Source organism: Eutrigla gurnardus, assembly GCF_963514095.1.
Source record: "Eutrigla gurnardus genome assembly, chromosome: 5".
Lineage (NCBI taxonomy): Eukaryota > Metazoa > Chordata > Actinopteri > Perciformes > Triglidae > Eutrigla > Eutrigla gurnardus.
The window spans coordinates 25,652,213-25,675,553 of NC_139919.1; the positions used below are offsets into that span (position 1 = coordinate 25,652,213).

The window sequence follows — 23,341 nt, forward strand, 5'->3', positions numbered from 1 at the left end:
GTGGAAACCAAACGGGATAGTGAGCTCTTCCCTCCAGTCCCCTAGCTGGCTGTCAGTCTTCTTTGACAAGCCCTCCATCAGCGAGGATGACGTGCACACACTCCCTCACACACACGTATGCACCCCACACTTATGCACGCTGCACCATGCGATCTCTTATCTCCCAATTACAGCAGATTAGAACCAATGTTATTGTCTTTGATCCTAAGTGTGTGGAGGCTCTGGGGAAACAGTGACATTTCCGTCTGATGCTTGCCGTATGTTAGCAGGGCTCTGCCGGGACCAATTAAGTTAATATTTAATGTGTGTCCCACTCTTGATGGGCCCAGCCAAGGCTGGCGCAGCAGCAGAGGAGACATGATCTGCATTTGGTGCTGTGCACTCAGTTGTTCCCAGCTAGACCTGTGGGAAAGCGTCACTGATGTTCTGCCATCACACGACTGATTGAAACACCTGCAGTGAACCAAGCCTCTGATTCACTACAGAGATAGACCTAACAGCATCCTCTAATTAAATTGGAAGGGTGCCAACCCAGGCATCTTTTTAGTATATGTATGTGTGTGTATACACACAGTATATGTATGTATTTAGCTGCAATATTTAAAATCTGCCAACTTTGGATAAAATGCTCAGTAAACCGCTTCCATGGTGGACAATAACAAAATATCCCGGTGCTTATTGATAACCAAACGTTCTTCCTTTCCACCCACATGTCTGTGTTTTGTGTTGCTGTACTTTAACAACAACAACAACATAGAATGATTTATGAAACCGCCCACTTTCTGTCAGATTGATTTTTTTAATAGAGGTTAAAGTCGGTTTGTTTTCCTATATCGAGTGCTTTTGAGGGACAATTATAAATACTAATCTAGTAGATTTAGTCATATTGATCCACCACCATTGGTTCAGACTGAAATATATAATCACTAGCATGTCCCCAGAGGATCACTCTTTCTGACTTTTCTGACTTTTTCCTCAAATAAACAAATGAGTTAAGTTGTTGTAAACATTATACCTGTTTAACATCATTTAGCTCAAAGCACTGCTGTGCCGACGTGGAGCTTCACTGAGCCGCTAGCGCTGTTATAGACCCTAAGCACCTGTTGTAGTGAATTAAATGACATATAAAAGCCTTAACATTTCCTTAAAGGGGCAGAACATGTTTGAGGTAATTCCCTTTTGTACTCTAAGTATTGTATTTCAGACTCCAGAATTTACTCCTTCATCAATAGCCACGTAATGAGGCCAATACATTCAGTGTTTTGTCTCTCGATTGTAAAAATGTGTGCTTGAGTGTTTAATAGGCTTTTAATTGATGTCCAACTGGTTAAACAGTGACCCCTGGAGTCTTTTATATGGCGTTTGACCTCAAGCTATTATTCTCATTTGCGTGTAAAAGGGCTCATAAACAGTTTATGTGCTCCCTCTGCCATGACGTTTTCCTTTCACAACTCCTGAGCTACATTTGAGCAGAAATATATATATTTTTGTTGCTTTTATTTATCAAAGGAGGGCAAACCAGGATGGACAGAGTGTAATACAAACAGGTTTTCTGATCTCTCCATCAGAAAAGTTACTGGCAAGACATTCGGGGGGGGGGGGGGACGGAAGCCCAGTAATTGCTGGCATTAAGTTAAACAAGACAGTCAGCTTTATCACCGAGCCCAGCAGAGAAATTGTTTCCATATTATATTTCTGTGTTCCCGTGTGCTGTTTTCCTCCCGTCCCGCCCTGTGATTTATCAAGCCCAATGTGCATCTTTTTCCCTTGCAAACGCAGTCCCCATTTATAACTGAGCAGACAAGTCCCTTCTATTTGTAGTTATTAATCAGAGTTGACTGTAGCGGGCACGGCCACTGGAGCTCAGACTGATAGACTCTCAGTCAGAGAGGAAAAGCCTGTCACATCCTGCTGACAAATACACAGATTTATGGAGCCCACATAGCCAGGCTACTCTCTATAAACAAACGCATTTGCTTGAAAAGAGCAGCTCTGGAAATGGATCGTGGCCACGGACGCACATTTTTAAAACACACGGGGATTCGGAGATTGCTCAGAGTGGAGGGGTGAGGATGAGTTTATGAGGATATTAAAGGCATGCATCTCTCCACGTTTCAGATGACATGTAGCTTGACTAATTAACTGATCAAGCGCTAGTTGTAATCCCACAGCTAGTTCAAGTTAATCGGTTTATTACACACCAACACCAGAACAATACAAGACCACATGCAGTAGCTTGACCTTGCTGCGAGGAAAGTAGTCCCCTTTTTATATATTTCTATATCGGCCTCCGCTAATACTTTTGATTTCCTGCATCCGATGGCTGTTTTTGTTGCGAGGGGAGAGTTTGGTGCAGCCACTAACCTCTTTCTGTCAGCACCAGCCCCAAGAGATTAGCTGTATGTGTGTCTCTTGTTTCCCCAGTGGAGCCCCCCCCCCCAAGTCCATCACGGTCCCAGCTCCGGTCCAAGCCGAGAGGTTGAGGGGACGGGTGAGCAGCGGGGTGGGAGATGTGTGATGGGTGGGGGAAAGGGGGGTTGAAGTCATAGAAAAACTGTGGCCATGATTGCAGTAATCCTGTTATCTCTCCTACTAAAGCTGGCCACTCTAGTGACCTGCAGACACAAATGTTAAGCTGCCTTTCTCTCTGGCTCCTACTCATTTCACTCCTCCCTGCTCTATCTCACTCTCTTTAGCCAGCCTCATTGATGGTCAGGGGGTGGTCTTGGCTCCGTCCGACTCTAAATTCACAGTCTTCACACACACCACGGGCTATCTCGAATTCCGTCAGAACAAAAGGGGTTTTTCTCCTGCAGTACTTGAACTTCTCGCCCCATCTCATGCATCTTAATGTTCCCACAGTTGTTAACGGGGTTAGGGTGTCTACAGGGGGATAGCTCTGGTTATCTTTTTCTCCGCCGGGCTGAAAAACACAATTTAGCCCCGGAGTTGGTGATTAATATGTGATTTGATAAACTAATTCAAAAACCGTGCATTGTTTTCCCCGAGAAAGAGTAAATAATACGGTCAAATTTAGCTTCTCATCTATTAGCTCGCTCACATTGTCATTTGTTAACAGGATAATGGGGCGTAAAGAGGGCCATTATTCTCTCAGTCCAGAACATATGCTGAAACACTGCACAAAACACACACTCTGAAACACACACTCACAGGCACCCGGGCGCACATAAACAACACACAGGCGAGGAGGACCTGTCCACACTTTACAGGGGGAAGTGTATCATCCGGCGTTGTGCGTTTCTCCCTCGGTGTCGCTGTCAGGTAGCAGGATTGCCATGTCCTAGACCCTGTTTGATCGTAATCCCGCCGCGTCAGCGGCAAACCTGACAAGCTGCTCGACAGCCGAGTTAGTATTCATTCTCCTAGCTATATGTTGATCATAACGTCATTGGCATGCGGCGTTGCTTTTTTCCTCGCTAGCAGACCTGGAGATTTGCTGATATAGGTCAAAGACCCGATCAAAGTCCAGCAGGCCCCCGATTTGCAATGCTAATCGGCCTCAACAAATAATTGTCCTTAAGAACCGTGTTGCTCAGGAAGCCCTTTTAATGTGCCTTTTGTCTGCGTAAGAGACATAATAGCAGAGGGCTTTTAATTCTACCGAGAATGCACTGCCCCCTGTTATTAGCTCATTAGACCTCCACGCTTTGATTCAGAGTCATTGTCTGACCTTCCCCACTCTGAGTAAGTGGGCTGGGTAACATCACAAGGCTCCGGCGCGGCAGCACAGCCAGCACAGTCTCCCAGCTAGCTCGCATACAGTCGGATCATTGTACATCTTTAATGCGCTGTGGCATTTTGGGTGTTCGGGATGAACCGAAACGCCGGCATCAAGATGAATAATCACAAGGGGGGGGCATAATATTTGTGTGAACAAGGAGCGCGGAAATTAGCATTTGCACTGAGCAAATATGGGAATTCTCGAGCGGGAAACCGGAAAAGTGCTTATTCGGTGATGGAGAGGGCACGTGAAATAACAAAAAGCAGGTAGAGATTCCAAATGGATAATTAACGGCTTCCTTTCCATCATAATTGGAATCAGTCTAGCTCATTCCAGGGAAAGAGGGCAGAAAATCAAATCTGTGCTGTGCAGATAGAAATAACTGCCATTCTCCACCTTAATTAGATGTCTTTTTCTGAAATCATATCCTGGGCAACCATGCTGACACGCAGCGCAAAACATAGGCCGCTGCTATCTATACACATCTCCCTCTCTGCGCCTTTGTCTACGTCTCCTTGACTCCCAGGCACATTCTGGCTGCCTCTTTTGCCTCTGCTGCCATCTTGTTTCTCCTCCTCAAGACAGATTAAAAAGAACAAATCTTATTTCTGAGGTCTTTTCACACCCCTAATTTCACCGTTCTGTTTCCCCTCTCTTGTAATATGCTCCTCTGACGAGAATTAGCACATGTGAACGCCATCCAAAGTATCGGGAGCCTCGCTTTGTTGCAGCGCGAAAGCATCCGAAATGAATTGACAGATCAGAGGAAAATGCAGCGGATATTATCATCCCATTCCAGATGGTCATTTGGATGGCAACAAATGGTTCACTGAGCAAGTCCCACAGAGATTAAAATATTAAGCATGCATTTACAAATCTCTCCTGGCACGAAAACAAAAATGAAATTAAGGAGATTCACCATGCGAGAACAATGAGCAGTTGACTAATGGCTCGTTCAGTTACTTCATCACAGCCCAGGTAGCTAGTAGGCCGGGAGGGCTGCAGCATTTGCATGCTAATGCAGTTGCTGGAAGCCAGGGCGCGCACACACACACACACACACACACACACACACCGAGGCAGGGGGATCGACCTTGTGGTGACATTAAAGCGCCGCGGAGACAAGTCGGTCCAGCCTGCTGTGGCCGCATGCAGGGACACTATCTTCCTCTCCTAAGATGTAGCCCTGCGTCATGCTCACGCTGTGTGTGAGAAGCCTCTATGTTCCCACCATTACCCATGTCTGGTTTTTCTATTCCTCTCTGTGTGTTTGCTTCTAGACACATTATTTCTCCAAACAGTACTGTTCTGTGTGAGTGATGCATTGTAAAAAAAAGAGCTGTAAACGGGAGACGTACACACTTATGGATTGTTTTGCACGTTTTCACTTACCTCTGCCGCCTGTGGTGGTAAATGTGTTTCCTCTGAGCCCTGACGCCTCGCCTCTCCCTGCCTCTTTCATCAGGAGGTGATGCAGATGGAGCGGCAGCTCGGGGGTCGGCTGATTGACGAGCCTCACGTCCTGCTTTTCAAAGACAGCTACCACAACCTGCGCCTGTCCATCCACGACATGCCCCAGGCGCACTGGAGGAGCAAGCTGCTCGCCGGCTACCAGGTGTGTTGGGGGGCGACCCTGGAGGAGGTGGGGGGGGGAGTCGCTGCGGATCAGAGCGGGAGCACGGAGATGTAATAGAAGGTGCCTGGCTGAATCGGTCAAATTTGTGCGTCAGCACTTCCAGGGCTTTTTTTCTAATGTGTTTGTTTGTATGCTTAATTTTAAATCCATGTCTCAAGTTCTTTTAAATTGGCCATCCAGAGAAATGAAAGAAGCATGAATTATGTGTCTGCAAAAGCAATGTTACGGCGTAATCAAAAGTTCTTCAGAAAACAACTTGATAATGAGGGTCCCTCTGGAAAGTTGTTTTTTTTTATTTTTAGTTGCTTCAGAGTTTTTAATTAAATATGTTTTGGTTTGGCTTCAGTTGATCACTTTTAAAGATTCATACAAAAGGAGTGTTTATCGGTCTGTGACTGCTGGACTCCCGCGACCAATAACCTTCCCATTCCCGGCGCCGCGTGCAACTTAAGTCGTCTGTTGGGAGTCGAGGGAAGCTTTTGTGGCGTGCATGTTTTTGTCCGGCCGTGCTTCTGTGCTCGAGGTTTAGAGCTGGGGTCGTGTTCACTAACCTAGAGCTGCAAGCTGATTGATTCTCTGCCGCCGGGATGAAATATAGAGCAGTATGTAAACACCTGAACTTCTCAACCTGACTCTTGGAACCGCCCCACACCCGCGTGGCCCGATGCACTGCAGCCGTGGCAACGACACGAGGACCGATCAAAAGAACTAGAAAAAGCTCTGGCTGTAACTCTATGAGCACCACGGTCCCCATAGAGAACACCGTGCCGAGCAGGCAGCGGCAGCAACAATGCACCCAGAACAGAAGCTTATTCCGACGGACTGTGCCTGTTCATTTGGAAGTGTTATTCCCCTCTCAGCAGTGTGGACCAAAAAGGCCTCCAGTCTCCCCGGGGAGACTTTCGCATTTCACCCGGCTCCCTCCGCCCGCCGATCTCCCTGGGTAACAGTGCCCCCGTTTGGTTACCGTGGTGATCTGCAGCCCCACTTCACTCCGAGGCTCTGAGTTGTTGTCAGCTGTTGAACCCAGGGGTGAAGTGAGGAGTTGGTGTGCCCCCGTTGTTGCTTTTTTTGGTTGTTTTTTTGTTTTTTTCAGGGTTCCTGCTCTGCTCCTCTTGGGATATGCAAATGAGGCATGAATATGGAGCAACAGAGAGAAAGATGTAGAAATTGTCACCCTTGAATAAATCGCACCGAACACCCCCCGGGTGGACAGCGGCAGGTGCTGTTCAGCAGCGTTACTAGGGAGCGATAATGCATTGACATACATCTGTATGTCACATGATGTGTTTATTCAAAAGGAGAGCTGTGGCATTTCAGCTCTGTCCAGGAACGCACAGCACACACCTGCAACGCCAGGCTGACTCATGTGAAATCATCTGAAAAATATGGATAGAAAATGCATGCAGAGATAAAGATATGGTGTTATTATTAAAGATGACTCCCTCCCTCAATAACCGCCCACTTCCCCGGCTGCTGTCAGTCTTACATTTAGCCGTTCTCACCCGACGTTGGCGGCTCACGTCCGTGTAATTAATGATGATCTCGGCGTATAGCGGGCGGGCGGTCCTGTTGCGGCGTGCTTCAGACATGTTCTAACTGTGCCGGCTGCCGTGTTCTTCCTGCAGGAGATCCCGTTCTACCACATCTGGAACGGTTCCCAGCGGTACCTGCACTGCACGTTCACTCTGGAGCGGCTCAGCCTCAGCACCTGCGAGCTCACCTGCCAGCTGTGCGTGTGGCAGGTGGAGGGGGAGGGGCAAAGCTTTAGCCTCGACTTTAACATCGCCAAGGTAACGTTCGGCACAGCAACCGATTTAGAAATGATTCAGCATCTTTCATTTATCCATGAGAGGAGTGGTTCCTATGTGGTCTGTCGTTCCTCACCAGGACACCCGAGCCTTGGACTCCGAGTTCCTGCTCATGGACAGCAACGCCTCGGCTCTGGCGGGGCCCAGCGCCTTTCAGATCCCGTACCTCATCAGGCAGAAGATCTGCAGCAGCCTGGATGCCCCCTGTCCCAACGGAGCCGACTGGAGAATGCTAGCACAAAGACTTAAACTTGAGAGGTAAACACGCCGACTGCACGACATAATGCCTCGTCTGATCACCGATCGGTGGAGCGCGCTGGAGAAAAAAAAGAGGCAGCTCACACAAAAGGCTCGTAAGAAATGCAGCAGAGCCTCATTTATCCCAAAACCCCCTCGGGAATAGCGTCTGCACAGCAGCACAACTCTCAACACACGGCTTGTTTAGGTTAACATGTTACTATGAGACTCCTCTAATTGTGTCGGTATAAACGGCGTCACAGCAGTCAGTTTAAAAAAAAAATACAGACAAACAAAGTTCGGTTTTAGCAAACTAATCCTCATTTGACACAGCTACCATTACAGGATTAATGTGGACTTGATGGATACAGCTATCATTTCTGGGAGAAAACACGACCCCCTTCTTCTTCTCCCCCCCCCTCCCCTCCCCCCTCAGGAACCGGTAAGCAGCTTAAAGTCTGCAGCTAAACTTGTACCTGCTCCATTCTGCTTAACAGCTATAATGGGAAAGGTAGCACGCTCGCTGGCCATCAGCGGCGAAGAAAAGACGAAATAGGTTTGGATCCGTGCCGACCTCAATTCATCCTCACAGTTCCTGTACTTTATCCCCGGAGTACCTGTAACAGAAAGGAGCCAAGCATCGATCTTCCCACCAATTTAATTTCTACCCCGTGCACTTAATTTGTCCAATCAACTTTATTTACCCCAATTAATCCCAAATTGAATTGATGCACTACAGGTTTAATTAGCAATGTTTTACTCAACATAATCAATTCTCATTTAGACGTCGGGAAGGAACAAGCGCTCCGCCGTTTGATCCGTCCTTAACAACACGTTTTCCTGAAATGGCAGCAGCCCCCCCCCCCCCCCCTCTTGGCATCCTGTCATGCCGCATTTCTGCGTTTGTGTAAAGCGTTCGGACTCAGCGGAACGGGGACCAATCAATAAAACTTAAAATGCCGAGAACCTTTTATTTGATCTTTTCTCTCCTAAGACTGAGCAAACGGCTGTGTCTGAGCCATACAAGATAAGCTCGTGTTTCACACAGAGAGGTGAATAAGCGGGGCTGACACATCGGACGCTAAGCTCTGTCTTTTTTATCTGAATAATGACACAGAGGTTTGTTCCCAGACTATAAATATATATATATTTTTTTTTTCTTTGACCAACTCCTTGTTGTCGTGCTCCCGACGCAGAGGGAAGACGCCATGCACTATAAAATCCAATCGACTCAAAATAGCCGAGTGGCGCTGCGTTTTCAGTGCTGCCGAAGCGGCCGCATGTTTATAACCATCACAGAACGCTTCACTAGACAAACAGGAGATACGAGGAGAAGTAATGGACTCTGTCTGACCTTTCTCAAGGTGAAAAGGGGTGTTTTTGGGGGAGCTTCTCGTCACACAACACATCCCTCTTTGAGGGTTTACGCTGTTCTCGCTTCTTCTTTTTTTTTTGTCATGTGTGCTCTACATAACAGTTAAAGCCCCAGACATTTGGAGAACAGAAAAAGGCCATTAAATCAAACAAGCATTTCCGTGGTACTGAGGGGATCAGGTCCCACTCAACATCAAATATACAGCTGGCTGGGACCACAGCTTTGTTGTCATTGATTTGGTTTGATCGTAAAGGTTCTGCTCCTAAAATGGAAAAGGTCACTTCCGACTTAACAGTGAAAAGTCCGCGTTAGGATTTACTATATGGGATTTAGGGTCAGTTTCAACATCAAACAAAGAGGAATGAGGCTTATGCCGTTAAGCCTCGAATGAAAATTGCCTGAGATTCGGTATTTGATGGCACTTTCTGGGCCTCGGCTGTGTTCTTCTGCCTTTTATCATTTTTTTACTTAGTGCTCCACCGCAGAATATCAGGATGTAGCGATATAACACATAATAAAACTTGACATTGATGGAGTTACAAGAAGCAGTGGCCGCTATAAAACAGCGGCTGAAAAGGTTTTTCCAAAGACTCTGTTATTGTAGAGGAAATCAGAAACTGTCCGTTCTGATATGTGCACAAACTCATTGTTCCCTGGCTGTTGTTTTTTTTAATGTTTGTCCTCCCCTCTGCAGACACATGAGTTTCTTTGCATCCAAAGCGAGCCCGACCTCTATGATCCTGGACCTGTGGGAGGCGCAGCATTTCCACAGCGGCAACATCAACCAGCTGGCCACGGTCATGGCTGACATTGGCAAACAAGAAGCCATGATATTCCTGGTCTCTGACGGCGAGTGCTAACCCAGAAAACGGGGGAGAGACTGGAACAGAGGAAAAGTACAGAACACAAGAACACACACACACACACACACAAAAACAACACTCACAGCAGCAGGAATCGAAGAGCAGAGCTGTCCCCATTTCCCTCTCTTCGTCACTTTAGAAGATATAAGGCTTTAGGTAGGATTGAGTCCCTATAATCCCACCGAACAGAGTAAAGATCTCTAAACGACAGACCAAATGACAGTTTGTGTGTGTTGGGGAAATGTATTCATGAACTCAGTCAAGAAAATACCCGTTATTTTCCATCCAAGTTAAATTAGTCCACCCCGGTTCTTCTTTAAATCTAACATCGAACGACTTCACGCCTATTATATAAATAGGCCATTTATGGCCAATAAGGAGAAATGTGCAAAAGGTAAATGTTATTACTGATGGCCAATATTGTGCTCCAAATAAGATGCATTAAATATTAAATATAATTTCAGGTTAAAGAGAACGGGGGCGACATATGCAATTGGCAGTTTGGTTGTATCCGACGTTATTAGGGTCTGTGAACGTCCCCTCCCAAACCCAGCGAGCCTATATAGGTCTCCGTCTCATCTGTGTCCTTATAAAGACAGCTTGTGGGCCATCCTGGATGGACCTAGTGTTTAAAATAGATTTTATGTCAGAGGACCAAAAACCTCAAGTCTCATCTGGTTTGTTTTTTTAGTCCAGTCGGTGTCACTACTGTGAATGTAACATCTTGATTCAGCGAGACGCTTCGCAGCTTCCCCTGCTTCGAAATCAATAAATGTGGGGTTTGGGTTCTTTGAACTTTTTTTGGGAGGGAGGAGTGAATAATCTCTTCACTTAAGTCATATTTCAGAAGCCATTTCTATTCCAAGCCTGTGATTTTTGATCCGTCCAGCTCATTCCACGTCCTGTAGTGTCGTTTTTTCCCCTCCGTTTCCAATCCCACCGCTAACGAAGGAGCCATAGGGCCGAATGGCGTTCTAGCTGCATATATGTGAACACTGAATGTCGCCACAACTCATTTCTGAAATGACATTCCCCCCCCCCTGTTACATGATGTTAAACATAAAAGCTTGGTCAAAAGGCTTATTATCCCACATGAATAATGCAGAACACAGAAAATCAGAAAACAAATTCTTCTAAATCTTTCACCAGATTACTCACGATGAAAAAGGGGGTTGTTGTGCAGCTTTGTTTGTATGATTCATAAAGCAATGTTGGTGGGAATTCTATATTTGCTGTGTGGCAAACGGTATTTCCACATCAAAGAAGCGCCTGTCTCTCAGAGAAAGTTAGAGTAGCTTATGCATAGTGTCACGCCTCTGCTCACAAAAGATGCTTTGAAAGGATTTTGTTTTTTTGTTTTTTTTTGCCATTTCTAGTCAGGATGGCAAAAACTGAATTCATGCAACTAAGCATTTGCTTATTATATTTTGCATTAAAGGGAAAATTGCCACCTTTTTATGTGGATGTCCAATCAGTGCTGATGGTAAATGTAGTCCACTGAAGAAACAAATTCCCCGGTGAGGGCTTTATTGAACGAGTAAGCGGAAAACAAAATGTCGATGAAGGGAATATTCTTACAGGCTTACTTGCCTTGTTAACTGATCGTAATAAAACGTTTAATCCGTGCTGGACAGAAACTAAATAAAACTCACCAAACATGTCTTGGTTAGCCTTTCCAACGTTCCGACAATCGGCGACTCTGGTTTGGTCGTTAAATTAGCAAAAACAATCCCAGAAAATCTCCCTGCTGGTCCTGGTCGTCTTGTTCCAGTGCATCTTCAGGGTCGTTAAGGTCTCTCCCAGTGAAGATAAAACTTTCCTCCAAAGTAACCCACGGCTTCCTCTCTCCGGGTTAGCGTCCGACAAAAAAAAAAAAAACAGCTGAATGATTGCGTTTCTGTCGGCATCGGAGGGCAATTTGAGCAAAGGCTCCACCAGTCGATGCTCTCTAGCGCCGTGTAGTTCTTCCTTCGCCTCCAGCAACGTCACGTCACTGGATGAAGGAAGAACAGATTGTGTAGCCGAGTCCCAGAAATACAGAGAACAACAGCGAGAACTATTTTTTTTCCCCGCTCCTATACCCCTTAACTTTGACAGATGGATGCAATTAAAAAAAATGGTGAATTTTCCCTTTAAATTGATTTGTTTTTCCGTATGCATTTGTCAGGTCTGGCAACATGAATACACGTAGTATCTTTAAAGCCGTTTGAGTAAGTGTACTTGGAAAAAGGTGTGAGCGATTCCAAATTAGCCATAGTTCTCTCTGCGTCTGCCTCAGGGTTGCATGTGAAGTTGTCTGTTAAAGTTCGAAACGAGAGCCCCTTTTATGAAACCCCTTCTTATTCAAACAGCTAGCAGCGCCCATCCCACCAGCTCCTGTGGCTTCAACCTTTAACACTAACTGGAGCCTCTTCTACGATTGTCAGATATTTGGAATGTACATCTATGTTTCCTTGGAGAAAGAGTACGTATTGCGTTTCCCCCCCACTTTTATTATTATTATTTTTTTTTTTTTAGAAGTGACCTTGTGTGTGTTTGGCATCTCAGCACCCTTTAGCTCTTTTTCATCCTATTAAAAACACGCCTCCTCTTGACCAACAACTTTTTACGAGCCCCTGTACAATTTGATGTAGAGATGCCATAAAATAAAATGTTACCCCCCTTTTTTTTTTTAAATTAACTTTAAAAAAAACAACAAAAAAACACCCTGGGATCAAAACCCCTTTGAGACAAAATGACGATATCACCTTAAATAAATCTTTTCATGTTGAAATGGATCATCGTCACATGTAATATGTAAATACTTTTTCTATGCCGGCCGTGTGCTGTCACTTTGCATACTGTATATCAGCAGAATTGGTAACCAAAGTTTTATGACTATCATTTGAGTCCACTCCATGATCATATTGTGTCCATTGGATATTGTTTCAGCGTTGTTTTCCCTCACGGCTAGCGTAGAGCAAGTCTGCAGGACTGAAAGTCCAAAAGTCCTTTCTTTATCTCCATTTCCTCGCTTTTTGTCTCTGAGGCAAGTTTATGCTGTCTGTTCAAGCGGTAATGTGCGTCGGTTTATCACTTTGTAAAGAAATGTAAATTATATTTTAATATGAAGCCAAAAAAAAAACAAAAAAAAGACACTTAACTGGCGCAGCATTTGTCAAGTCTAAACCGTGACGTGTTTGCCTATATACTGTTCTTTGGCGATCTAGCAGTGAAGACTTTTTTGCAGTGTTAAGGGTTGAGAGACTGTTTTCCAGGAAGTTTCTATACACATTTTGTTCGTCCTTACCCTGCATACGTCTACCTGATTATTTCTCCAACTTTACGCAGCATTTAACTACAAAAGGTGGAAATAGTCGCTAATGCTTAGCGACACACTTGGGGCTGTGTTGGAGGTTAATTGGGGAAAAGAGGACATCCGTACTCGGGACAGTACGTTGACACAGCACGTTTAGATGAGCCATGGCAGTTGTACAGTCAGACTGTGTGTGTGTGTGAAATTTTATCACCCCCCGTCATTGTCTTGGATGTGTTGTCGAAGCACTTTTCAGTAATGTAATTCACCAGCCGCCAGGATGTTCAGCATCTATCTTCACATCTAACTTGTCCAACAACTCTAACAAATGTGCAAATACTGTGTCTGTGATGAATACAGTTCCCTTCATGATGAAGTCTGGGCCTGATAGTTGTGTCTGTAACACACGCGCTTCGTTTAAAAAGGCTTCTAAGTTTATCCCCGAGCTATGGAGGGGCATTGTTAACATTTCACAACTGTACTTTTTGTCTCATTCCTTACTATTCAGTGTCAAGGACGTGTGAGTGTGTGTGTGTGTGTGTGTGACAGGGTGTGTGTATACCTCCCTGTCACAAGAACAATAGACTTCTGTACTTGTGAATGGTTTTTCTATTTTGTTCCTTGATTCAATGTTCCTTGCCTTTCTGCAAGTCAAAAATGCTGTATTTATTACATGCCACAGCTTATGCAATTGTATAATCTTTTTTTTTTTTTTTTTTTTTTTTTTTTTTAACTTTTGTGTTCCTTATCGTCAATGTAAATTGTTGTCAAAACTTTTGTGGCGATGGAAAAAACTTCTGCTAAAGGAGATTTTCTGTACTTTTTGGACAATGATATGGATTTGTGGGTAGAATTTTGGAAATTCGTTTCTAAGTGCTTTCAAGTATTTACTTGGCCTTATGTATATATATCTATCTATGACATTTCAGAAAGGTATGTATAGTAATTCAACCTGAAATTGTTGTAAATAAATTATATATTGTTAAATCAAGGACTGGATCTCTCACTTGAAGCATTCACTGGTGTTGCGTATACTTTTTTTTTTTTTTAAAGGGCCATACATGTACTAGTAAATGTTATATATCACTGGTTTGTTTTATATTGTAAAGCTTCAAACTAGACATCCCTCTGAATATATAAAAAAACAAAAAAAGGAATTAATTCAGACGACTAAAAGGCTATTGTAAAATTATTTATTTGATTTCGAACATATCGAAAACATTAGCAAGTCCATTGTCCTCTTGGTGGGCAGCAGGTGTTGGTCAGAGCAAAGACAGCCTAAACATCAGTCAATAAAAAATCTTACAGATGGGTTCAGCCCACTTTTCTGCTCCAGTGTTTGGCATTACTAAATTATTTGTGTAACGTCCAACAGTGGAATTAAACCCAACACTTCCAGGCCCGTTCTGAAGCAACATAAATACAAATTCAACCATGACTTGAAAGTACTCTAAGGAATAATCACAATATCGTAGTAACATGAGGGATTAAAATCCGCTATAAAAGGTTTATTTTCTTACATTTTAATGTCTGATAGAGGGAGTGGGACATTTAAAAACAAGAATGTCACTTTCTCTTTGTCACTCACGTGTGCCTATTTAAACAAGTAATCGAGGTTTATTGCACGACTAACAATTGCAGTTATTACCTACTTCACTTGTCCCTTTGGCTCCGGGGAAGTCTGAGCACACGGTGCTTCTGTGGAGAGGTGCCGAGGTCCAGTCAAGCAGAAATAGGACACCCCTCTTTTGCTTGACTGGACCCCCATTAGGTTAATAGGCACCGCGGTGAGTGAGCCAGGGCCCGGATGGGGCCACGCTTATTTCCAGGAGTAGAGGTGGATCATAACTGCAATGTGTTAGATTATTAAAACGCCAAATGACTCCAGTCACCTTGGAAGATACCGACTTGACTGAACAAGAATGAGATTAGTAAGAGTTCCTCACTAACGACTAAGTCTAGATGCACCAGCTGCAGTTTTTAACGTTTTTAATATTATTTAAAAGTCTACAAGTTAGTGATGACATGAAACAATTCCTTGACTACTTCCAGTTATACAACACAGCATTTGGTATTACAGGCAGTAGCATGTGAACTGTCCTATCAGCACAGTTAAGTATCCGTAACAGTCGGCCTCAACTATAGAAACAAAGTCTGTAGGATAGAAAGGAAAAAAGACTGGAGTGTGACTAGGTGTGTGGTTGGCAAAGGGGAGATGTGGAATGTGTGCGAGTGTGCTGGAGGGTGGAGTGGGGTGTAAAGAGCAGGGAGAGAGAGAGAGAGAGAGAGTGAAGTGTTACTTCCTCTGAAGATGATGTTCCTTCTCTCACACTGGAGCGAAGGCATGGCCTTTGCACAGGGGCTTATCCTTCTTGGAGTAGAACGTCTTCCCCTCCAGGTTGATTTGGCAGAGCTTTAAAGATGAAAGGAGACAGACAGAGAGAGACAGATTGGGAAACCAGGGCGGAGTAGATATCAGACCTCAAACCACCAATGTGAATTTTACACTGCATCCTACTGGCCAGAGAGCTGGCACATATTATTTACTTGACTGCATTTACTTTCCCCTTCTTCACAGAATGAGATTGAGAGAGTGATAGACTGCAGGTGACAGGGCCAAAGAGAGGGAGACGGAAGGGGGAAAGCTCGAGGTCCAGAGATGGAGGCAGAGATTTTTCAGGTGGCATTGTGCTGGGACAGCCAGAAGAGACGGGGGGGGGGGGGGCAAAGAGAGAGAGACCCACAGGGAGCCATATCAATCAAAATGACTTACAGCACAGACGAAGCACGTATCATGCCAGCTGTAGCCCAAGGCCTCCAGAAACCGATCGCCGGCATCAATCTTAAAGTCACAGCCGTGGCATTTGGTGCCAAACATCTTCTCGTAGTCTGGAGTGAGGAAAAGGTGAGAGGAGAGGAGAGGTTATACGCAATTGATATCCATCAAAATAAACCATAATTCAACAAATTCAAAAAAGGGGCTTTTATCATCCGGGAGATCAGGTCGAGCATCCTCTACAGTCAACGTATGCAAACGCTTAACCCTCTGAAGGCTGATCTGGGACCCGGCCTGTGGAACAGGTTTTCACCTCATCTTTTTAAAAAGAACTGATGATTTTCCTCTTAAAGCAGAGTCATATGCAACCACACCCCTCATTGGGCATTTGATACTTTGCTGTTTGTGTTATTTTGTCCACCCACTGTACGTTAGGGCCGTTCCACAGATTAGGATGGGGGGGGGGGGGGGGGGGGAAATTGCTCCAGATACTTAACTGGATTTGCTAGTCTCTTTCATCACAAGGACTCTGGTGGAAAGTGTCAGGTTATAATGCTGCTGCCGCCGCTCCTCGAGAGTGAGTGGGTGAGAGCCGCACAGTCCCTGAAAGATGCTGAGGCGGCGGAATGTTTATCAGCGCCGAAGGCATTATTCAGAGTGTGAGTACTCAGGTTCTGGCTTCGCCTCTGATAAAGCGGCGGAGCCACGTCACAGCCTCGGTAGTGAGCGAGAGAAAGCGAGGCGCCCCGCTAAATCATTTACGACGCAACAGGAGAGATCACACCATTCATAAAATCCAATAGAGAAACGTATGAAGTAAACTGGAGCTAAATAGATTAGAGCAGATGAGAACATCACACTTCATGATTGACTGCGGCACGCGTCAGCAGATTCATTATATAGGCTCGTGTCAAAGCCCGCATTCAACGCTGCATTTTACAAATGGCTTGATGAAGAAATTTGAAAATGATTCAAGCAAAAACTGGAGCTATTTTCTATTTTTAATCAATAACTTTAGCAGAAAAATGCACTGGCGGGAGACCTCTGACTCACGCTGGCTGTATTTTTCCTCTTATGTACCCTGAACTACACCTAAGCTACAGCATCCATTTAAAGGAAAAGCGGAGCACATCTTTCATCAAATGTGTTCGATCACAAACTTGCATTCTCGCTCTGTTCATTCATGCACTCGACACAGGGATCAAGCCTTATACATGTATCGTAAATCTCCACTAGGCACCAAGTTATGGGGGTCTTACGTGGGTTGATATGTTCTCAGTTGCCACCGGAACAAATCAATCTGCACACTAAGGATTTTTTTTCTTTTGCCAGTGTTTCAAATGTTCTGCTAAAGCACTACCTTTAATGCCTGCCTGTATTTAATCCAAGCATGGGAATAAAATGTTCTATTAAAACTGGGCTTTCTGTGGGTGTCAAGGTTTGCCCAGTCATTGTGGTTACTGCTGCAGTTTTTTTTTTTGTTCTTTCTTCCATTCTTCCTCTAGAAACCACATTTAAAGGACGTCTCCCTTTGTTTCCAGCAGAGGATTTTTCACCATTGAGATTCCTTCATCTCTTTTATGAAGCCTCAAGAATGTGTGACAGGGAACATTGTCTCTCTGACTCATTCAGACGTTACAGTATGCAGTCCTTGAGAGAAAGGACATTCAAACTCAGAGATATTATTGTTTATTCCAACTAGATCCTAATGTCTTCACATTATTATGATTACTTATATGTATTATTTTCCTCCAGATACCTGGGTCGGGAGCATTTGACGTTTTTTTCAGGTGTTTGGATGGTTTCAATGGACCGATCACAAGCGTGACATTGTAAAACTATGGCGGACATTTACATATCATATCCATCCATCCATCCATTTTCTACCGCTTATCCTGTATTTAGGGTACATATCATATCATATTAACATAATTTAATTTAAAGGCACACGTGGTATCGCTGGATCATTAAAACAACGAATGAAATCAGCAAATCTGGGTGAAAATAATGTTCTCATTGTTCCAGAGATTTCAATTACTTGAATATTGTTTTATATGACTTTTTGTTTTATTATTTTCAATTGTTATATAAAATAAATACCAAGGGAGTTTGGTAAAAGTTGAATTTCTCACCTTTCTCACAGTAGGGTTCGCCCTCCTCCATGTAGAAGGCTTGGTTCCTGATGGCATTCTTGCAGGCCGCACACTTGAAACACTCGACATGGTAGGTCATCTTCAAGGCGTGCATGATTTCCTGAGAAAAAGGGGAGAAAGGGTTGTACATTTAGTTTATTTTAGTGTTGCTGGAGTACCTTGTAGATCCATATATTCTTGTACAGAGAAATCACAGACTGCCAACTTTGAAACAGCAGCCCCCTTTCAAGTGTAAAAATAATCCTTCCATGTTTCTGCTTTGTGTTCTGATTTTTTTTGCTTTAACACAGTGGTGCGCTTCTTACCCCTGTGATCTTCTTTTTGCACTTGGCGCAGTTGGGAGCGTATCGGTTATCGTGGCACTTGGTACAGTAGACGGAGCCTCTCTCCTCGAAGAAGCCCCCCTCCTCCAGGACTACTTTACACTGTGAACACGTAAACTCCTCCGGGTGCCAAGAACGCCCCAGCGCTACCAGGTACCGACCCCTGGAAAAAACACACACACACACAAACACACACACACACATTTACAGCACATCAGAGGCATTGTTATCGCTTTCCACTTCAACAGGGAAAAACAAAGACAGCTCCAATGGAAACGTGGGAACATGACTTACACCACGCATCAAAAGCACATTGCTCTCCAAAAGCAGGAGACATGTTTTGTTTCTTTCTTAGTTCTACTGGGAACTTTGTACCTTCACTTACTGAGAAACAGCTCTTCTGTTTTTCTTGGATTAGTGACCAGAATGACAACTAAGGTTTCTCTGTTATCTCTGAAATGAGATTTCAATTATATCAAAGTCAGCATTATGCTCGTCTCCAGTGATAAAATCTCCAAACTGTATTCATTATGCTGACTGACTACATTTGCTGCAGACATACAGTCTGTCAAAGCCTATATTAGAGAAGTGACACATCACTCAACGCAGCTAACAGGAGCAAACATTGGGAGCATTTTATTCCGCTGAAATAACTCAAGCTGTCACCCACGGATGCGGCTGTGCGGTCTCACCTTATGATTTTGTTGCAGGCGCCGCATACCGGGGTCCTCCCGCTGTCTTCGGGCGCCTGCTGCGCCGCCTGCAGGATGGAGCTGCGGTTCTGCATCGGCGTCGGCTGGACCGGCTGCTGGTGCTGGGTCAGGACGGTGCTGGTCTTGTCTGGCCGAAAGCGGTCGGCGAAATTGGGGTCAGTGACCCACGGTGGTCGAGAGGAAGGCCCTTTACGGCCCGCTGCAGCAGTCTTGGAGCCTGGGACGGGGAAAAAAAACAACAAAATATGGAGATTTGTTTGGGAATTTCAGCACTTAGAAAAACTTTGCTGTGAATAATTGCACAATGGGGACACTTTTATGTAATATCCACGCTTCCTCCAGATGTATGTTGCATGAGTTCTGTGCGTCACGGTGTTGCTGCTGATGCTCATGTATTGACACTTAATAAGAATCTATTAGCACAGGCGGCGCTGGATGCTGCTGGGGTTCTTTATACGCAGCAGCGGGAGCAGAAACTCACCATCTGGTTTATCTGCTGCCTGGGCCTTGGCAGGTGAGGGAGTTGGCTCAAGGCTGTGGGGAGGAAATGACTAATTAGAAAAAGGCACACACGCACACACACACACACACACACCCCTCAGTAACCATGGTTACCACTCAGCGAACGTCATGTTTGGATATCAGCAGCCGTGGCCGTCTTCATTACGTTGAGCCACAGATAACGTTCCGCGTGAATGATCATAAGCATCATCATCATCATCATTAATATGAATCAGTATCAACAGGATTAGCATGGATTTCTCACCTGTTGTGGCAAGACACTCGGGTTCGGGGGGCATAGATTCAGGTGAATGTTAAAAAAAAAAAAGATACACTGTAATAGAATTGGAATTGATTCGCAGGCCATTTTACATGACAACACGAGCTGTTGTGAGAGAAAAATCAATCGTGTAATTCAAGTGATCAATGCTGAACAGTAGATACCGCGGCGTGCATTCTGTAAAGACATTAACAAACGGTTCAAGAGCCGCCGCTCTAACGAGAGCAATCAGAAACCTAGGGATCTGGGATTGATTGACGTCACTCACGGGCAAAAAATAAAAATCTGTCGCTCTATGCCGTCAGATCTGGATGCAGGCGAGTTTCTCGTCGAGCCTTCATGTGCAGAACTGTTGAAATGAAGAGTTGTTTCTACATTTCTAAGTCCTGTTACCCGCAGCATGTGTCACTATATTCAGAAAATCTTCAAACCATGACTGAGAAGGAAAAAAAACAACTTCTGAGCCAAGGAAGTGAGCTCTGGAGACCTCTGATCTTTTGGGGGGGGTATAACACTGCTTTGGGCATCCATCATGTTTACATCATCAACTCTGCCACCCACACTACACTAATGAAAGATGATGAAATCATTTCTCATTTGCGAAGAAAAAGAAGAAGCCTTTTTTTCTGCAGCATCGCCCGTGTCAGGATACGTCTGTCTATCAATTACACTTCCATATGTAGCTCAACAACCTGACACGAGAAGCTACGGAGGCAGGAGAAGTCAGACTTACAGCTGGGAGCGATCTCGCAAGAAGAAGAATAAAAAACAGTCTGATTTTCCAACAGCATACTCTGAATAATGAAGGCATTAAATCCCTCTGCAACAGCAGAAATATGGCTTGCAGGGCTGTTGACGGGGAGGAATCTTTGTAAAATCTTTCTAAATGAACAATGGTAAGACCCCTTTTCCTGCCAGGAGATCTTAGGATAGAAACTACGGCAAAAATAATAAGAGAGGAGGCTGGATGGGAAGGATCTCTGGCGACGGGGGTCAAACACAGGACAAACATGCTTCAGCCTGTTTAACAAACAGACCCTGGGTCAGCTGCCCTTCACCCCACACACACTGGCTAGCGTGCCTTCTGAGACCCCAGCAAACTAGTAAAAACCACACATCCTGGTCCAAAAGGAGCAGCCCTACACCCCCTTGCTGTGCTGCCCTACATAACAGGCCAGCGGTGCCGACTTCTCAAACACCTCTGAGAGGTGTTTGTCTGCACCTCGCTCCACTGAAGGTTGCAGGTGCAAATTGCAGCACCACCTCTTACAGCTGCTTATTCCCACCTGGAGCAGCCTGCATCATGTTTTCTTGACATTTTCAGCCTCTTCCTCCCCCTCCTGCACAGACAGGAGGGCCTTTTTTTTTTGGTTTGTCTTTGACTTTTGGACATCCTGAGGAGCATCACCTCAATATTCCTATGGAAGTTTTCCTCGACATCACCTGTTCGCATCTCTGACTTCAGATTCACCTGGGTTTTTATTCGGCTTCCTCTCCCCTGGGATGCATCGACCGGAGAAATGAGGAAAGTAGGAGGTTGTTGGCAGCTCAGCATCCAGCGGAGAGGAGAGCGGGTTTTTATTTTAGGAGAAAGAAGCCATCTGACATCTGTGCACTATACACCTCAGCATCCGCTGACCCCGCTCCGTCATTTTACGTGGCCTACCACTTTGCGGCCGAGTTGCTGTCGTTCCAAATCGCTTCCACTTTGTTATAATCCTTCTGACAGTTGACTGTGGAATATATAGGAGGACATTTCACTGGCTTTGTTGCACAGGTGGCATCCTATCATAGTACCATCTTCTTCATTCTTTCTCAATGTTTGTAGAAACTGTCTGCATGCTGAGATGCTTGCTTTTATACACCTGTGGTCATGGAAGTGGTTGGAACACCTGATTTCAATGATTTGGATGGGCGAGTGAATATAGTGTATATAATGTATCTATGCAACAAGCTTTCTGTCACCCTTCTTTCTTATTAGTGTATAGACGCTGTAATTGTACATGCTTTTCATTATTGAATCTGCTAACTTGATAAATTTGACAAAAAGGTGTGAACAATAATGTGGACTAGTTTAGTTTAAGCCACTTTATACAGTCACACGTTTAACAATTGTTTATTCCGTAATACAACCACGTATAGCAATTTAACTACCAATGACAAACCCAGAGCTAGATTTATTTCCATTTTTCTGGATGTGAAAAATACTAATTTCCTCTTTAAAATAGCAACAACTATATAGTTTCCTGATGCCACACATTTTATTTATTTTAAAACATAATAATGAGCATTTCTCATTCAGTTTTTTATATACACGTTGCCTTCCATCTCCATACGTTGGTATTGATGAAAAGTGGTTTTGCATCAGTCTTTTCTCTCTGTTAAAGACCACCGTACTGCAGGAATTAAACTTTGAACATACTTTTATCTGAGACTAAAGGCTGCAAGTCCTCACCGTGCACCACTTTAAGAATACAGATACATGTGTGTATGCCCATGTGTTGTTTCTACGCCTGACTGCACGATGCTGTAAGTAAAGATCTTTGAGAAGGCTCGTCATTAGTTCAGATCTGCTTGAATACCGAGGAAACACCTGCTTCTACATAAATCATTTTTCTTCAGTTAACTAAGCAAATACAGAAGTTGTTGTGAGTCAGCTAAAGAAAGAGAAGAGTTGGATATCAAGAGATTTATCCTGAAAGGCTTGAAAACTGAAGAAACAAGAAGAAAGGAAACAAGAAAGGACAGAGAAGCAGGCATTGTTGTTTTTTTCCAGATGTTTTGTATTTTTGATGACAGCAGAAAGAAAAAACAAAAGTACAGATTTAGCTTCCTTTTTCTCAATAGTTGGAGAAGCCTACAAGATGAGGGGATCACAAATGAAAACTCTAGGATGAAGAACTCAATAGATGGAAACAGAGAGTGAGAGAGAGAGAGAGAGAAAGAGACAGACAGAGTTCAATGGAGGGTCTGAACTTCACAATCAAAAGAAGAAGAATGAACAGAAAGGCGCTTCCCACTGCCGAGGCCCCCCTTTCCCACCTTCCCACCGCTTAACTCCAAGTAGCACAGTGTGAAATGGAAAATAGGGCCACAGACACAGTGGTCCACAGGGTTGTCAACAATCATCAAGTCAGAGATTCAGAGGGAGATCTTACACTTAGGCTCAGTATGCAAGGTTCCACTTTAGGCTGTGTCATCTAGGCTAGGTTTCATCTACTTTCGGTTTTCTTTTTTCCTCCCCACCACAAAACTTATTTTTTCACCTCATCTGTATCTGAAAGGTGAATTGCTTAACTGCCATCGGATGGTCGGCTATCTTCGGCATCGTCGTCACGTGGTCGTTGCGGTGTGGCTATCGCTAGCAGAATCTGGCTGGGCTCTGCATCCCGTGGCGTCTAGGATGTCGCTCAGGATTTGATATTGAGAGCGCGAGCGGACCTGTCGTGGTGCCAGTCCCTCAGACGGGCATAACGGGGACTCTGAATCTCAGTGAGGAACTTTTCCCTGACCGCAGGCAACGGAGATATGAAACAGAGATAGGCAGGAAGGAAATAAGATAGTGGGAGAGAGAGAGAATAAATAAGAACATGAGAGCAGAAAAGTGCACAAAAGGTGGAAAAAGTAGCAGAGAAA

The 23,341-nt window shown here is 44.5% G+C and overlaps 2 protein-coding genes across 8 annotated transcripts in view; one reads left to right on the top strand and one right to left on the bottom strand.

Moving 5' to 3' along the window:
- The window catches only part of unc5a (unc-5 netrin receptor A), a 119,262-nt gene extending 105,578 nt beyond the window's left edge, over positions 1-13,684 (top strand). For all 4 annotated transcript variants that reach the window (XM_084009058.1, XM_084009059.1, XM_084009060.1 and 1 more), the window contains 4 exons: positions 5,208-5,357; positions 7,007-7,171; positions 7,269-7,447; positions 9,496-13,684. In XM_084009058.1, the coding sequence (XP_083865184.1) occupies positions 5,208-5,357; positions 7,007-7,171; positions 7,269-7,447; positions 9,496-9,661 (660 nt within the window). In that variant the 3' untranslated portion in view covers positions 9,662-13,684. The remainder of the gene's footprint in view (positions 1-5,207; positions 5,358-7,006; positions 7,172-7,268; positions 7,448-9,495) is intronic.
- Positions 13,685-14,138: 454 nt separating this feature from the next.
- The window catches only part of pdlim7 (PDZ and LIM domain 7), a 31,135-nt gene continuing 21,932 nt past the window's right edge, over positions 14,139-23,341 (bottom strand). For all 4 annotated transcript variants that reach the window (XM_084009062.1, XM_084009065.1, XM_084009063.1 and 1 more), the window contains 6 exons: positions 19,406-19,458; positions 18,904-19,141; positions 18,194-18,374; positions 17,868-17,988; positions 15,733-15,848; positions 14,139-15,372 (listed from right to left, as the gene is read on the bottom strand). In XM_084009062.1, the coding sequence (XP_083865188.1) occupies positions 15,286-15,372; positions 15,733-15,848; positions 17,868-17,988; positions 18,194-18,374; positions 18,904-19,141; positions 19,406-19,458 (796 nt within the window). In that variant the 3' untranslated portion in view covers positions 14,139-15,285. The remainder of the gene's footprint in view (positions 15,373-15,732; positions 15,849-17,867; positions 17,989-18,193; positions 18,375-18,903; positions 19,142-19,405; positions 19,459-23,341) is intronic.